Source organism: Schistocerca cancellata, chromosome 5, assembly GCF_023864275.1.
Source record: "Schistocerca cancellata isolate TAMUIC-IGC-003103 chromosome 5, iqSchCanc2.1, whole genome shotgun sequence".
Lineage (NCBI taxonomy): Eukaryota > Metazoa > Arthropoda > Insecta > Orthoptera > Acrididae > Schistocerca > Schistocerca cancellata.
The window spans coordinates 439,817,305-439,835,136 of record NC_064630.1 but is presented as its reverse complement, the minus strand read 5'-3'; the positions used below and the strand labels follow the sequence as shown (position 1 = coordinate 439,835,136).

Here is a 17,832-nt window from a genome sequence, read left to right as displayed (position 1 = left end):
AGTACTTGAAATGTAGAGAATTGAAGTAGTTTGAAGAGGTGTATGATGTGGCTTAATGATTCGGAAGATATTTTACCAGCAATGTCAATGCTTATGGAAGTCTATAGACTTACATAATTTTGAACTAGACATCTGTGCTAAAGTACACTCCTGGAAATTGAAATAAGAACACCGTGAATTCATTGTCCCAGGAAGGGGAAACTTTATTGACACATTCCTGGGGTCAGATACATCACATGATCACACTGACAGAACCACAGGCACATAGACACAGGCAACAGAGCATGCACAATGTCGGCACTAGTACAGTGTATATCCACCTTTCGCAGCAATGCAGGCTGCTATTCTCCCATGGAGACGATCGTAGAGATGCTGGATGTAGTCCTGTGGAACGGCTTGCCATGCCATTTCCACCTGGCGCCTCAGTTGGACCAGCGTTCGTGCTGGACGCGCAGACCGCGTGAGACGACGCTTCATCCAGTCATGCTCAATGGGGGACAGATCCGGAGATCTTGCTGGCCAGGGTAGTTGACTTAAACCTTCTAGAGCACGTTGGGTGGCACGGGATACATGCGGACGTGCATTGTCCTGTTGGAACAGCAAGTTCCCTTGCCGGTCTAGGAATGGTAGAACGATGGGTTCGATGACAGTTTGGATGTACCGTGCACTATTCAGTGTCCCCTCGACGATCACCAGTGGTGTACGGCCCACACCATGATGCCGGGTGTTGGCCCTGTGTGCATCGGTCGTATGCAGTCCTGATTGTGGCGCTCACCTGCACGGCGCCAAACACGCATACGACCATCATTGGCACCAAGGCAAAAGCGACTCTCATCGCTGAAGACGACACATCTCCATTCGTCCCTCCATTCACGCCTGTCACGACACCACTGGAGGCGGGCTGCACGATGTTGGGGCGTGAGCGGAAGACGGCCTAACGGTGTGCGGGACCGTAGCCCAGCTTCATGGAGACGGTTGCGAATGGTCCTCGCCGATACCCCAGGAGCAACAGTGTCCCTAATTTGCTGGGAAGTGGCGGTGCGGTCCCCTACGGCACTGCGTAGGATCCTACGGTCTTGGCGTGCATCCGAGCGTCGCTGCGGTCCGGTCCCAGGTCGACGGGCACGTGCACCTTCCGCCGACCACTGGCGACAACATCGATGTACTGTGGAGATCTCACGCCCCACGTGTAGAGCAATTCGGCGGTACGTCCACCCGGCCTCCCGCATGCCCACTATACGCCCTCGCTCAAAGTCCGTCAACTGCACATACGATTCACGTCCACGCTGTCGCGGCATGCTACCAGTGTTAAAGACTGCGATGGAGCTCCGTATGCCACGGCAAACTGGCTGACACTGACGGCGGCGGTGCACAAATGCTGCGCAGCTAGCGCCATTCGACGGCCAGCACCGCGGTTCCTGGTGTGTCCGCTGTGCCGTGCGTGTGATCATTGCTTGTACAGCCCTCTCGCAGTGTCCGGAGCAAGTATGGTGGGTCTGGCACACCGGTGTCAATGTGTTCTTTTTTCCATTTCCAGGAGTGTATTTTGTGTCTCAGCCCATGAAATGAGCTGCTCAGAAAAATACAATAAAGAATTTTTCCTCATTGTAGGGATACTTTCCTCACACCAGTGCAGATGGATCCACTCTGGTTTGGAATCTTAGCTGCTTTGTTGTTCTTGTTCTGGATAATCCGCACAGTGTGGTAAGTAAAACTGTCACTAAACTGGCCTAAGATAGTGTGAGATACTTCCCTTTTTTTACAGGTTAAGTTGATGACTTAACTAATTTCATTAAATTACTTTTAAATGTTATTTGAATGATATTCACTCATATTTCTCTTTCTAGCATATGTGGATCAAAGCAGTCATACAGGGTAGCAGCATCAGTACTCTTCTTGTTTATTATTTCTGTCCTGGCTGCACTCCTATTTGAATCATTTCTTAGAGACACAGATATTGCTGGTCTCAAAGAATTTCTAAAAGTTGACTGGAATAGCCTATTGGACTTTAGGGTAAGTGGAATTTCAAATATTTCAATTTTTTTAAATAGCTTTGTCAGTTATCATTTTTCAATTTTTTGAGAGAAGGGTCTCTCAGATTTTGAGATTTGTTTGAGAATACAGATGTTATTTTTGTTGTTTACTAATGGGAGACTGTATGAAATCATTTGTCTGTAAGTGTCTGTAAGTTATACCTTAGACAATCTTATTTTTATAAGAAACCATAAAATTTCTCTGAAAATGATGATGGAAAACCATGATAGATGTGGTTCTGATGGAAATGATATACTTCTGGCTTATTCTGATGCGAGGACCGGTAATTTACTGAAAGATTAACATTAGAAATGTAGCATTTGATGTATGGCGTGACATGTTAATGAGTATTGTCGATGTATCTCCACTGGTTGCAGTATGAAAGAAGACAGTTATATTTTTGTTATGACTTTTTTGATGATCTGAGAACCAAATTTATGATGTTCTACAGGCCAATAAATTAATTTCTACTTTTCAGGTGTGGTACATGGCCCTTGTACAGATGTTCTTCTCTTCCCACCTTGGATTTGCAAGCATCAGCACACAGGCTGGCATAATATACCCCAAGCACAGTGCTCTATGGTAATTAACATTCACCCTACCAGTTCTGTTACCAGTGTTCAATGATTTGATCCTGTTTATTATTTTGGATACATATGGCCCAAAAATGGAATACTCATCTTTTAAAAATGGAAAATCCAGAATGGAATGTAACAATACTAAGAAAAGGATACTTCACACCATATAGTGGAGATGCTGAGTTACAGTTGCAGATAGGCACAATGAAAGGACTGTCAAACAAGCAAGCTTTCAGCCCAGAAAGGCCTTCATTGGAACAATTCCCCTGCCCCCCCTCCCCCCCCTCTCTCTCTTTCTTTCTTTCTTTCTCTCTCTCTCTCTCTCTCTCTCTCTCTCTCTCTCTCTCTCTCTCTCTCTCTGCTGAGGCTAGTCTGGCCTTGGCAACCAGAGACAGCAGCCATATGTCTGTGATTTGCGCTTGCATGCATGTGTTGTGTTGTCTGATTCTGAGGAAGGCCTTCTTGGCAGAAAGCTTACTTCTTTGACAGACATTTTGTTGTGTGTATCTGCAATTCAACATCTGCTCTGTACAGTGAGCAGCAATTTATCTTTTTCATGACATTGTTGGTATTCTGTCCTGGATCTACCATTATTTGACATCTAGTTATGTGGTACTTACAGGTACATAAAGACAAATTTAACATTACTTAAGAAAATTGGTGACAAATTTCAATTACAACACACACATTTTTAATACTTAGTTATTTAATCATTATCTTTCATGTAAAACAGATGATTTAGTGCTATACCTATCTAATCTTCGATCAATAATCTTATTTTATATGACATGGATAGTGTAGGGAAATAATACTTTCATTTCATTGTACTGCATCAAATTTTTTTAGTTAAATAATTTGCCTGTAATGAATATACATGATGTTAACATAATGATTATGTGACTGAAGCGTGGGTAAATGATTAAATATTGTTTGTTTTACTGTATTCAAAATTATTCAAATTAACGGAAAGCTCTGTACCAAAGAGGCAGTGTTGAAGTAATTGAAGTAGCCAACCCCAACAACGCAAGTCCTAAAGGAAACCGAGGTGAAATTTCTGAAGAGGGGCAAGATGAGTTTGCCAATGATGACTGGTTATGACTAATTGACAGCCACATAGATAAAGATATCTACGAGGCTAAGGCTGAAGTCATATAGTGAGACAAGAGTGGTATGGGTTACATGAACTTGGGAGAAGAATTTGAGGCAGAAACAGAGTACATCTCACCAAGAGAATTTGGAAGATGATAGCCATTTTTCTGAAGAAAATTTACCTGACTTGACATTCAGCGAATTCTTGTTTACACGGGGTATGTTAATCAAAGAAATTGATAAAAAATGTTTCAGTGTTGGTGTAGTGTCTGGGAAGCCTAAATACTCATTTCGCTAGACAATCAAACAAACAAGTCATATTAATAAGTTTTATTACAAAAAGAAAATTACAATACACTACTGGCCATTAAAATTGCTACACAAATAAGAAATGCAGATGATAAATGGGTATTCATTGCACAAATATATTATACTAGAACTGACATGTGATTACATTTTCACACAATTTGGGTGCATAGATCCTGAGAAATCACTACCCAGAACAACCACCTCTGACCATAATAACAGCCTCGATATGCCTGGGCATTGAGTCAAACAGAGCTTGGATGGTGTGTACAGGTACAGCTGTCCATGCAGTTTCAACACGACACCACAGTTCATCAAGAGTAGTGACTGGCGTATTGTGACGAGCCAGTTGCTCGGCCACTATGGACATGACTTTTCAATTGGTGAGAGATCTGGAGAATATGCTGGCCCGGGCAGCGGGTTGGGTCTCTCCAGATGGACATACCTGAAACCAAACTGATCATGTTCTTGTAGATCGGAGATGGCACACTAGTATAGAAAATGTTAGGGCTTTCAGGGGAGCAGACCGTGATTCTGATCATTTTCTTGTAGTTGCCAAAGTTCACCAACGGCTATCTACAGCAACATCAAGGTGTCACAATGCAGAACTTGTTAGGTTTGACACTGACAAGCTAAATTATGAAAACTTTAGAAGAAGGTACATGATAGAAATTTAAAATCGGTTTGATGCTCTCAGGACACATGAAGATCAAAACGAGGATGTAAATAAACAGTGGATCACTGTGAGGAATAATATCAAAGAGGTAGCGAAGGTCAAAATAGGTACAATTAAGAACAACAGGAGGAAACTGTGGTTTGATGAGGAATGCAGGAAATTGGTAGAGGAAAGCAGAAAAGCACGATTAGATTGGGATAGAATGGGAGACAGAAAACGAGAGGAGTTCTTGAACATGAGAAAGGAAGTTGGTCGTAGGCTATGGGCAAAGAAGAGGGATTATTTGAACAATCAAATTAAAAAAATGGTAACAAACAGTAAAACAAAAAACATTAGGGAACTTTACCTAGACATAAATGGGTATAGGAAGGGCTTCAAGGCTAGGACAAATGAATTTCAAGGGGATGCCGGGGGAAGACTGACAGAGCCCAGTCCCATATTAAGTAAATGGATGACGTATTTTGAGCATCTATTAAATGTACACCAGGAAGCAGGAAATGAGCAGGCGTACAAAATACATACAGCAGAACCCCAGATACCTGAGCCAATGTTAAAGAAGTAAGAGATGCAATCAACAAATTGAAAAACCATAAAGCACCAGGATCAGATTGCATAACTGCAGAATTAGTTAAAAAATGGGGGCCAGAAATTGGTGGAAGTAGTTCACAAAGTGATAACTAAAGTATGGAACTCGGATATGATACCTGAAGAGTGGTAGGAGTAGATTCTGATCCCAATTTTTAAGAAGGGCGACAAAATGGATTATAGTAATTATAGAGGGATATCACTATTACCAGTAGGTTCCAAAATTTTCTCAAATATTCTGCTAAGCAGGCTTACACCATATGCAGATGAAATTGTGGGGGATTACCAAGCTGGCTTTCGGAGGAACAGATCAACTATAGACCAAATATTCATCCTGTGTCAGATTTTGGAAAATAAATGGGAATACAATAAACCAGTTCAAAATCTTTTCATAGATTTTACAAAAGCATATGATTCAGTATTGCAATCAAAATTCTACAGAATTCTTTTGGAACTTGGAGTACCAAAGAAGTATGTTAGACTTCTAGAATCGAGTTTGAAAAACACAAAAGGTAGAGTACGCGTGGGGAAATTGGAGTCAGAAGAATTTGTAATAAAGAACGGACTTGAGCAGGGAGATGCCCTGTCTCCGCTACTTTTTAATTTAGTCCTAGAATATATTGTACGAATAGCAGCAGATAATTCTTAGGGCATGGAGTTAAATGGAAATATTAAGATATTAGGGTATGCCGATGATCTAAACATCTTTAGCGATAGAAAAGAATCTGTAACAGCACATGCGAATGCGTTAATCAAGGCTAGTGAAGATGTAGGTCTAAGGATAAGTGAAGACAAAACTAAATACCTGGTTACTACTAGAATGCCAACAGCAGTAGATCAGGAAATGTTAAGAGTTGGAGACATGCACTTTGAAAAAGTGAACACATTTAGGTATCTAGGCATGGACATCACTTCGAGAAATGAGATTTGAATCCAAACTGAAGAAGAGATTACGGGCGGGAGATGCGTTGCTACTTATCACTGAATAGATTACTTTCATCATGGATATTGTCTAGGAATTTACAGGTTAGAATATACAAAACTATTATTCTGCCAGTTATGCTGTATGGGTGTGAGACTTTGTCTCTCACTGTGCAAAATGAAAAGCCGTTTCGAGTATTTGAAAACAAAATTTTGAGGAAAATTTTTGGAGCAAAAAGTGATGATGTTAGCAGAGTGTGGCGAAAACTGCATAACAAAGAGGTTCACGAACTCTATTCAAGCCCTGACATAATCAATATTATTAAATCACGTAGGCTGCGATGGCGGGTCACGTAGCTGGAATGGATGAGGGCAGGGCAGCACGCAGAAGTACTGGTAGGACACTTGGAGGGGAAAACGTCCTGTGGGGAGACGGAGGCATAGATGGAAGGACAATGTGAAGGCCAATTTGAGGAGCCTTGTTATTGAAGGTGAATGGAAGGAAATAGCCCCAAGACGGACAGATGGCGAAAATACGTTTCTGCGGTAATGGACTCAGTCCGGTATGACCAGTGAGAGAAAGAAAGAAAGAAAAGAAAAGAAAAGAATAAATAAATATAAATATATATATTTTCTAATGTTCCTTAGTTTCATAGATTTTTTTTATAGAGTTTTTTCAAATGTTATATCATCTTCAAACTGTAATGTTTATAAATTGCTGAAGTAATGTTTAAATTTTGTTCTCATTAGTTTTGTAGCAATACCTTTCTTGATTTGGGAATACCAATTTATTTTTCAGGTGACCAGTATTGAATTTTAACATTGGTTTGAATAATATTTCTAAAATATGTGTAGTTCAGCAATATTTGCATTGGAAGGCAGCTAGCGATCCCCTTTCATATTGTGTATCTGTGCATAAAGATTGCTCGCTTGTGGAATGTTGATACTATCATGTCTTCAAGTTTTACTACAAGAACAATGTTGTACTGTGAAATACCTTGTAAATTTTTGGAACATTGAGTCCAAACATCACAACTCTAACACATTTGCAAAAAAAAATCTCATACACACAACATAAGTTATTCATTTTAGAGGAGCTTATTAGCATCAAGGACTGTATAGGCATATTATTATGGATAACAACCTCATTATTGACATCACATATATTAGAAATCTAGATGAAATCATTGCGTGAATCAGTGGTAAGGTTCCAAAACTGTAGCTCAAAGTATTCGTGTATTTTGTTTTGTTTTATAAATAAATTTGGTTGCTATAGTTTAAAGTGGACTGCTGAATAATAGATTTAAAAAAAGTTCATCACTTAAGGAAACTGAATTTTAATTAAGTGAAACATACTTTAATAAAATTTGAGAGTGAATTGAGGAACTTGGAATGCTTTGATGAGCTGTAGCAATTCTGACTTGGTTTCAGATTTAAATATAGCATAGTAGTAGGAGAAAGATAGTTATTGTCAAAATAGATTTGAACCCATTTAACTTTGTTATTCAATCCAACATTAAGATTTTTTCTGCTCTGCGACAATGAACCTCATATTGGAGGATTAGCTTAATTTGTTAGGCCATAGAGTTCAGTTATCATTTTAGCAAATAAAATCTGAGAACTACTCAAATGTACAATTAAATATTTCTTATTTGGCAGTTGTTGATGATGATCATGAAGAAGAAGGATGATGATGATGATGATGATGATGATGATAAATAAATAATCTGTTTTCATAATAAATGAAAAACATGAGCCTTTTTAAGTTATGTTATAACAAATCAGACCTTTGACAAAATCCTTGCTACTTCCTAGCAGGGGGAGGGGGGGCAGTGGGTGGTGGTGGTGGGGGGGGGGGGGGGGGCTGTGGGCAGTGCCTGATTGACAGTGGCAGTGTGTTTGTTGATGGGAAGAAATGGTGTGAAATGTCTGTTTCTGGACTAGCCAGACATAATATTCTTGCTAAAAAGATTCTGTTACAGTTATCAGTGTATTTCAATAGCTCCTGCTTTCCACAGGAGGCACAATACCCGAGAGTAATTACGAGCATAGGGGACAGACTTCATGATGTAGAATAGATGACATCTGTCGTAATGGAGGTACTGTTTATAGTTATTAAATCTTATATGTACAGGGATTTCTGTGGAACCATCAGATACTGCAACACTTGGGGTCTCTGTCATGATACTGCAACACTTGGGGTCTCTGTCATGATACTGCAACACTTGGGGTCTCTGTCATGATACTGCAACACTTGGGGTCTCTGTCATGATACTGCAACACTTGGGGTCTCTGTCATGATACTGCAACACTTGGGGTCTCTGTCATGATACTGCAACACTTGGGGTCTCTGTCATGATACTGCAACACTTGGGGTCTCTGTCATGATACTGCAACACTTGGGGTCTCTGTCATGATACTGCAACACTTGGGGTCTCTGTCATGATACTGCAACACTTGGGGTCTCTGTCATGATACTGCAACACTTGGGGTCTCTGTCATGATACTGCAACACTTGGGGTCTCTGTCATGATACTGCAACACTTGGGGTCTCTGTCATGATACTGCAACACTTGGGGTCTCTGTCATGATACTGCAACACTTGGGGTCTCTGTCATGATACTGCAACACTTGGGGTCTCTGTCATGATACTGCAACACTTGGGGTCTCTGTCATGATACTGCAACACTTGGGGACTCTGTCATGATACTGCAACACTTGGGGACTCTGTCATGATACTGCAACACTTGGGGACTCTGTCATGATACTGCAACACTTGGGGACTCTGTCATGATACTGCAACACTTGGGGACTCTGTCATGACACAGATTTCATTTCCACTTTTTGTGTCCCTCAGTAGTTTGGACAGGAATTTCTTAAGCAGGGTGCATTATAAATAAGTCAAAAGCAAACATTTCTCTTCTCTAATAGGTTTTCACTATACTTAACAGGTTATTGCTATACTGGACACTTTTAAGACAAAAATATTTCCATTCGTGACTAAAAAAATATAAGGTTTGGAGAAAACTCATCTACAGCCAGATATAATTCATTAGCATGATTACAGTTCTGTTGTGATCAAACTGGAATGTATTTATAGCTTAGATAAATGCACTGATAATAAAGCTAATTGTATCCACAAAGTTGATGGCATGTGATGCAATCATTTTTTAAAAAGAGTGAATGTTGCATATTGTTTTGTGTAACAGCACCTTTTTCTTTTACAGGTTGTCTTTCTCACAGATTTTGCTGTCACTGGTTGTGGGATTGGCAAGTGTAGTCATAGCAGTGTTATGGCAGGGGCAGTTGACTACATCTGCTAACATACAAACTAATGAACCATTTTTCTCTGAAGTGTGGTTCTTGACACTTGCATATACTGCATCAACAAATGTGATGAGTTCTTCAGAGCAGATATGGGCTGTGTTTATTTTCCTTGCCATTGTTGCTTCGGGGCTTCTGTCTGTGGTAAGGTTTCTTAGTATAGTATTTACTATAGTTGAAATTTATCTGTTGAAGTGACTGGACTGCTTTTTGTTAATATTTGTGGACATAATTTTATTTTGTTTCTTGCCATGTGTGTGGTGTTTTTGTGGTATTTAGCAGGTTGTAACAAAGCAAGTGGATTTCCTCCCTCCCACCCCCCTCCCCCCCAAAAATTTTTTATTTATTTTCAAGTATCTTGGAGATTATCACGGCATATGCACAGCATTGAAAATCTCATGGCTTTGCCATCTTTATCATACATTACATGCTTTTGATTAACTGGAATTCAAATGTGTGATTAGATTACCTAAAAACTGTGCTAATTTCAAATTACCAGTAATATAAAACTTTATCATTGTTCAGTGTCAACGTATACCCAGTTACTAACTTTTGGGTAGAGTAGAGGAAAAAGACTGATGGATAATTACAGCAACTATATGGCTAAAATTGGAAATGTGGTAATGACTTTTGCCCTCATTTAGTTTCAGAGTAGTTTGCGTTATAGTATAAAAAACTGCTACTGAAGTAGAAACCCACATTTTGGCAAATCAGGTAGCATAGTTAAATAGCAGTTATTGTTGTATGTAAAATTTCACATTAAGAAGAATCTCTCTACAATATTCACTTTATCAGGAATGTAAATGTCTAATTGTAACTTGTAAAAGGACACTGGACAACAATATCTGAGAGTAGTATTAATTATTGTAAACTGATAAAAGGAACTTTTTTGGAGTCATTTTAGTCGGTATGAGGAAGTTTATGTGAGCAATATCTGTACCCTTTGCTCTGTATACTGCAGATGAGTTAACACAAATTACAACTTGCACATGGTGCTGAATTTGATCCAAAATCCATGTCAGAATCTATACAATGACTGTTTCCTATGATCAACTGTGAACTTGTAATCAACTTCATAAAATGTGGTAATCTTTTAAAAATACTGTCTGCAAATTTTGACAATAGTGTTCAACTGTGAATTATGGTACTTTCAAATTATTCTTTCTGCATGCATTGTTTTCATTTCAATGAGTAGCTACTTCAGAGGACAGAGTAATTTGTGAATGTGTTAATTACTTCCTTGCCACACACTAATTTTTGTGAATCTGTGTATTTATGTTGGGTTACTGTACTCAAACAATTGTCATTATTATAGGACATCAGTTGAATGTAGTAATTGGCTTGCCCGTTATCTGTGGATAGATAATAGTAAACAGGACTCAAACTGGCCATGTACAGTATGTTATTTAATTAAATTGTTTTGGACTATAAACGTGGTGTAGACATAACCATTTAAAATAGCCTACTTTACACAACAACTTTTCAGCCAGATTCGATGGAAGCACAGTTACTGATAGCACATTTGTACAGGTAAAAAGGGCAAGGTTTCCTGTGATTTCTCCAAATTTGGAAAGTTAATGTGCAAACTATTAAAACTCCCCTTCCTTTTTTTCTTTTTTTTGAGAGTTATGTCCTCTGTCCTGCATTGCTCTAGAAGGGCCACCAATCTATCATTGTTAAGCACCCAGCAGGAATATGATTTTTATTTTTTTATATTTTATATATTAAGAACTATTAAAGGTCATCACATTAGACTTCCTTTGCAAAAAGTCCCATTGCCTTGCGTATCAGTACTCTAGGACATGTATCTTCTGAGTTATGGACTACTATTTTAGAAAGTTGAGAATTCCTAGCTGTAAAGTTATGGGGCATAACAACCAAATCTACTTAATCACCAAAGACATAAAAATGTGTTGTGGTTAGGACTTTTTCTCAAAGAAAATACTCGTCTAGCTGCTTGAATGGTATTATAGCTCGATGCGTACACTTTCCTTTTCATTATCTTGAAGCAGACAGAACCTACAGGGACATGGAATGAGTCACTAAACAGTTACATACAGAAGCAACTGTTGCAGGATAGATTTGTACAGTATAGTAACAGCCAATTGAAACTAATGCTGATCTACTCAATATTTTACGCATGAGAATTACTTTGTCTTCTTCCACATATAGTTTTGAAAATTTCAAATTTTTATTTAATCTAGAATTTCAGGTGGTTACATTACAGAGCTTACTCTGCAGAACAAACTTAATTTATGATCTTTTACAGTGTATATAGCATTTTACTTAATTTAGTTTCTAAGCAACTTTATGGCAATTCATTATGGTGAATTCGGTCACTTATTTTGATTTATTTTTCATTGTCATTTGAAAGAGAGAAGTTTTGGTGTATTCTAATTTTAAATTTTGTTCTAGTGTTCATTTTCCATTGCCGTGACACTGGGCATATGTGGTGAAATGAGTAAGCGTTGTAGATGGTGGCAGACAGTCATTTTAACATGTTTCGTTATGGGAGCTATTGGAATACCGTGCTTCCTATTGGTATGTATGCATATAGATTACAAAAGTTCTCTGTCTGTCTGTCTGTCTGTGTGTGTGTGTGTGTGTGTGTGTGTGTGTGTGTGTGTGTGTGTGTGTGTGTGTGTTACACTAATTAGTGGTCTCAAAATGCATAATTTGAAGAAATCTTAACCTCAGGTCAACTTCTAACATAATTCTGTGAAATATTATGTAAAAATATATTATTTCTATAATGTACTTCAATGGGAATGTTGCGGTATACTCCCTCAAATGCTTGGTCATTCTTGCCAAATGGTGCACTTGAGATAATTCAGCAGACATATCCAACCAAGAAAATATTCCAGATATTCCAAAACATCAATAACCAGTTAACAGCAACAATGGGACATGTAACAGTTTACTGGGTACAAAGAAATTGTGGAATATATGGCTTTTGTGTTCATTGTAGTTCTCTCAACATAAAACTATCACTACGCCACTTGTCAGCAGCCTGCACTTTTTCTGTCAAATGGGCTACTCTAAACATAAATTTAGAAGGTTTGGATGGCAGGGAGAGGGTGCACAGGTACCCCTCTAGGTTAGCTAAAGAAGAGATGTGAGCAAATCGCCTTTCAAAACTGCCTGATATCTTATTCATCACTAAGGTGTTTAGTAAAATGTTCTAATCTATTAGATTTGCCTAACATGCTCTTTTGTCTAATGTTCATTAAGTCAAAGGCATTTTACTTTTTTTATGGAAATATATTAAAGAATAGCACACAGTAAATTGTTTTTTTTTGGTGTTGGATGAGGCAGAGGGAGCAAAAAATCACTACAGGTTTTTCTAAGTGAAGAATGCTGCATATTGAGAACAAAGAGATGAAATGTTGATGGTCACCATAAGTACAGGTGAAATTGTTGTTTTATCTTTCAATCATACACATTTATCTCTTCTGGTAAAATATATTGCTTTGACAAACTTTTAACTGAAAATAATTAGATATTTTTCAATCTTGCAGAATGAGCTTGAAATTGTGCATATCCTTGATCACTATGTTACTGGAAGAGCTGTCATAGCACTGACTGCACTGGAACTAATAGGGCTAGTATGGATATACGGTGAGTACAAATAATGTAGACAGAATAGTATCAAGTATTTTTTAAATTTGTGTTGTCCATGAGTAGGACATTTTCTTTATTTTTTTCAGGTAGCACAAATGTCTACAATGATTTTGAGTTTCTTCAGGGTAACAGATTAAACCCACTTTGGAAGCTTATGTGGTACATCATTCCAGTCCTACTAATAGTGAGTATGAGCAGATAATAATTACAAAGAAACTAAAGCATAACTAACTGTGCACTGATTGTAGCAGAGCTGGTAGATAATATGCCTACTTTCATAGATGGTAGGATCAGTGGTGGATACATATGGGGGCGCGCACACCAGACAAGCTCTCTGCATGGTTGTACTGCTTGCCAAATGCTGGTGCTTGTGCTGAGAGATGGTGTTCTGTCTGATATGAAATATATGAAATACACATAATCTGAGTTTTCAAAAACTATAAAGTGAATAAAATTTAATTTTTGCACAATTTACAGTCTGATATCTTCACTTTATAAAGGATGAATTCCTTTTCATCACTCATCATACTTACTTCACTCATCATACTTGCTGCACTGCTTCAAATTGAATACAACACTGCAAAAAATTTTTGGGTTTGCAGACATAAAAATGAACTAGAAAAACTTTTCGTGCGATTGAGCTATAGCTCATACATTGCAGTAGACAAGATATTGAATTTTTATTTAAAATTTAGAGTTGAACAATATCTCATTTTGTTCTCAAGCTATTGGATTTTATATCTGAAGAATTGTCAAAGCGATGCACATATTAATGTACTTTCATATTACGAATCATGTGGTTATAACAATTGTCAAATCTCAGAATCAATTCAAGATATCAAAATGATGTTTTCTGCAAATGATAGTGCACAACATTGAAAGAGCAGTTGTGGTTGAAAATTCTGTCCGGGCACTTGAAAGTTGCTCAGACATGTAAGGACATATTCCAGTGTTCACTGCATTTCTTACAAAGAAGAGTGGTCTAATGAACACATCTTTCGTCAACCATAAATCAGTGCATATGAAACTATACACTTATCAATAATTTCATGGTGTTGGAATGTTAAACTTCACTTCCACAAAGAAGCAGCATGGAGTCTATGTGAACCAAACTTCTGTTTTTCTCATGTGATGCCATGCAAACCATGGATCAAGGCAGTCAGATAGATGCAGTATTCTTTGTCTTCCAAGAAGCATTTAACTCTGTACTGTAGGAATATTATGTATAAAATAAAATTTGTGACTGGCTTGGCGATTTGTTGGTAGGAAGAATGCAGCTTATCTTGAATGGAGTCATTAACAGATATAGAATTAACTTTGGATGTGTCCCAAAAAGCTGTAAAAATATTCAGTCAGGATTTCATAAGATTTCAAAGTGGTGGAAAGTTCACAGATTGCTTTAAATAATCATAAATGTACAACTGTGCACTTCACAAAATAAGGAAAAAAAGGATAGTACCCCATGACTATAACACCAATGGGTCTCAACTGGAATCGGTTAACTCTTACAATTATCAGGGTGTTAAAACTTGTATGGAAGTGGACTTACCACATAGGCTATGTCATAGGTAAAACTGACTTGTATGGAAGTGGACTTACCACATAGGCTATGTCATAGGTAAAACTGATGGCAGACTTTGGTTCATTGGTGGGATGCTGGCAAAATGCAATCAGTTTGACCATATCATAGAATATGGCTCATGTGTATCATCCACATCAGATAGGATTACCAGGAGATATTGCATATAAACAAAGGAAGTCAACATGGATAGTCCTAGGTTTGACTTGAAGATGGTGGAAAAATTTTAAACTGGAATATGACTGAAAATGGACACAAATTACGATACAAAAGCCTACTTGCAAAGTTTGAAGAACCAGCTTTAAGTGAGAAATCCAGGAATAAAATCACTCCCATAGGGACCATAGAGCTATTGTAGACTAATTATATGATGCCCAGAAGAATGTAAGAAGTTGTTCATACTACACTGGATATGCAAGTGGGTTGGGAAGAAGACCTAATACATGGTAACATGGGAAACACCATGCACTTCATAGTGGTTTACAGAGTATAAATGTAGAAGTAACATTTCACAGATTTCTATGAAGTACAGTTTTTTCACATGACTGCAAAGTTACCTGACAATAAATGCAAAATTTTGCCATTTTGGCAAATCTAAGCCTGCTGGTCTGATTATCACTGTAATACTAAAGTTAGTAAACACAATTTTAATCAGATTTGACTAGTGTTGATTGTTTTGTGATTCAGTTTTGACAGCAAAAAATGTAACTAAGACAAGAGTAGACATCAGCACTGCACATACTGAAAGTAAGAGCATACCATGTAAAAAAGTATTGTGACATTTTCAGACTGGAAATGGAGACTAAATGTGTCTTGGGAAAAGAACTGATTAGTTTAACCAAAAATGATGATACAATTTTTAGTACAATGAACATTGTTACATAAAAAGTTCAGTATATGTGGGGAAAAAATGGAAAAGATGTAAATTTATCTTATACTTAGTCTTAATTTCAGAGACATGTTATTTTGGCAACAACAATGATATTCTTTTGCTTGACGTCGCTGGAACGACTAAGAAATCATTAATTAGAGTTAGCAATCTCTGACATTTCGGTCAATATTTTTGAAAGAAAATGTTATCAATCATTAATGAAAAACAGCATTTTGATGAGTGTCAGTACTGCAAAGCACTGTCAAAATTCTGGAGAATTTTTACTGTTATAATGCCGGCCCCAACACAAAAGAGACAAGACTAAGAAACTGTCAGTCATAGCACATTAGTGTCTGTGTTTATATCATGAAAAGTGTCTTTACTGCATGTCTAATTTCATCCAGACCATTAATTTCATTGGAAATGGATAAGCAGTTTACTTCAGATGTGAGAGAGAAGAAAGAAGTATGATGATGCAAATTTGTGTACTTACAAAATTTATTTAATAAATGGTGGTTGTCATCAAAGTAGGATCCACCTCCAAACACGCATCCATTCATGATGATGCTCAGACCACTTCTGTCTGTTGACTTCCGTGAGACTGTGTAGTAGGTATGCGCAAATTTTTAAAAATATTGATATTTTTAAAAGATATCAATATTATCAACACAAAAATATCAATATTTTGACATATAGGTTGACATTTCCAACATTAACAGGAATTTAAAAAAGATCAAAAGTTGCAGAAATGATTAACAAATGTTTAAAAATTGATAAATACTTTGTTATAGCCAAGATTAAACAATGAAAGACATACAATGCAGTACAAAATCACCTATTTACAAAAGAATTAATTAATGAAACCAATAATTATCACCAGTAGACATTAACATAACTCTTTGTTTAGTGTGCCAATGGCCTTGCCGTAGTGGAAACACTAGTTCCATCAGATCATCGAAGTTAAGCACTGTCAGGCATGGCTAGCATTAAGATGGGTTACTGTTCAGGTCTGCCGGGTGCTGTTGGCAAGCAGGGTGAACTCAGCCCTTGAGGCCAATTGAGGAGCTACTTGACTGAGAAGTAGCAACACCAGTCATGAAAACTGACAATGGCTGGGTGTGCTAACCACGCACCCATCCGTATCCACATCCAGTGATGCCTAAGGGCTGAGGATGACTTGGCGATCAGTTGGTACCACTGGGCCTTAAAGGTCTATTCAGACTGTGTTTCTTGTCTTGTTTCCTTGTTCACTGTGTTCCCTGTTACCTGGAACAATGAAGTTTACTAAGGAAGCCACTCTTTTGGACAAAACAGAAGAGGCTTGGCATACTAAATATTTTTGAGCCATTTCTGACAAAACAGGTGTGAAATGACTGCTATCAATCCAGATCTTTACAGGATCACAGATCCTTCAAATGTGCTTGATCAATATACTGTTGTAGTTAATTTAGCAGAAAATCAGAGCTTGGAATTTCTTGTGTGATTGAGCTTTCTGACAACAGTTTCTCATGCTGTGACCAAATTCAAGGCTTGTAGAAATCTTCTTGTGTTACTCTGAAGCTCTTTGTTCAGGTGACAATTGACCAATCTGCCTATTCTTGGAATGAGTTTCCTTAGTTATTTCCACTATTGCAGCTGATACTGCAAGGGGAGAATCAAAGTGAGGATCCGAAATTGTAGCTATGGCAAGAAAAATATTTCTTGCCAAAGGAAGTATAGTCTAATACTCCTGCAAGTACACAATTTTTTACACACACTCCTAAATCAGTAGGAAGAGTTGCTTGCTCCATTTCTTTTCAAAGTAGGTTTGTTATAGGAATGCATAAGCTTGCAGTCACTTAGTTAGTGCCACTAACCTCTTCAGTGGCTTGTTTAAAAGGGGCAAGAAAGTCATAAAGATCTCTTATCACATTAAGCTATGATGTTGCAACTGTATCAGGTATACTCCTATTTGACTGACTTTTTGTAGCTAAGATTTTAGCTACAATCGCTGATAATCTTATTAATCTTTCTAGCATGTCAAAGCAAGAGTTCCATCTTGTGCTGACTGCTTGTTTTAAAGTCATCACATAGCCTTCTTTTTTTTCCACTTACTGGTCAGCTCCAGTCCATGCAAGTCCATAGCATTAATCATTGTTCAAAATATCTAACAATGGTTTTGGCCTAATCTCTAAGCACTGAAAATGTATTACTCTCCTTTAGTGCACCATCGATTACTAAATTTTAAGTAGGTGCACCATACAAGGAA

At 37.8% G+C, this 17,832-nt stretch overlaps 1 protein-coding gene across 2 annotated transcripts in view; it reads left to right on the top strand.

Annotated features, from left to right (window-relative positions):
* The window catches only part of LOC126187909 (sodium-dependent nutrient amino acid transporter 1-like), a 157,566-nt gene that overhangs the window by 127,304 nt on the left and 12,430 nt on the right, over window positions 1–17,832 (top strand). For both annotated transcript variants that reach the window (XM_049929262.1, XM_049929263.1), the window contains 7 exons: window positions 1,612–1,704; window positions 1,848–2,013; window positions 2,513–2,616; window positions 9,417–9,657; window positions 11,929–12,054; window positions 13,032–13,131; window positions 13,221–13,318. In XM_049929262.1, the coding sequence (XP_049785219.1) occupies window positions 1,612–1,704; window positions 1,848–2,013; window positions 2,513–2,616; window positions 9,417–9,657; window positions 11,929–12,054; window positions 13,032–13,131; window positions 13,221–13,318 (928 nt within the window). The remainder of the gene's footprint in view (window positions 1–1,611; window positions 1,705–1,847; window positions 2,014–2,512; window positions 2,617–9,416; window positions 9,658–11,928; window positions 12,055–13,031; window positions 13,132–13,220; window positions 13,319–17,832) is intronic.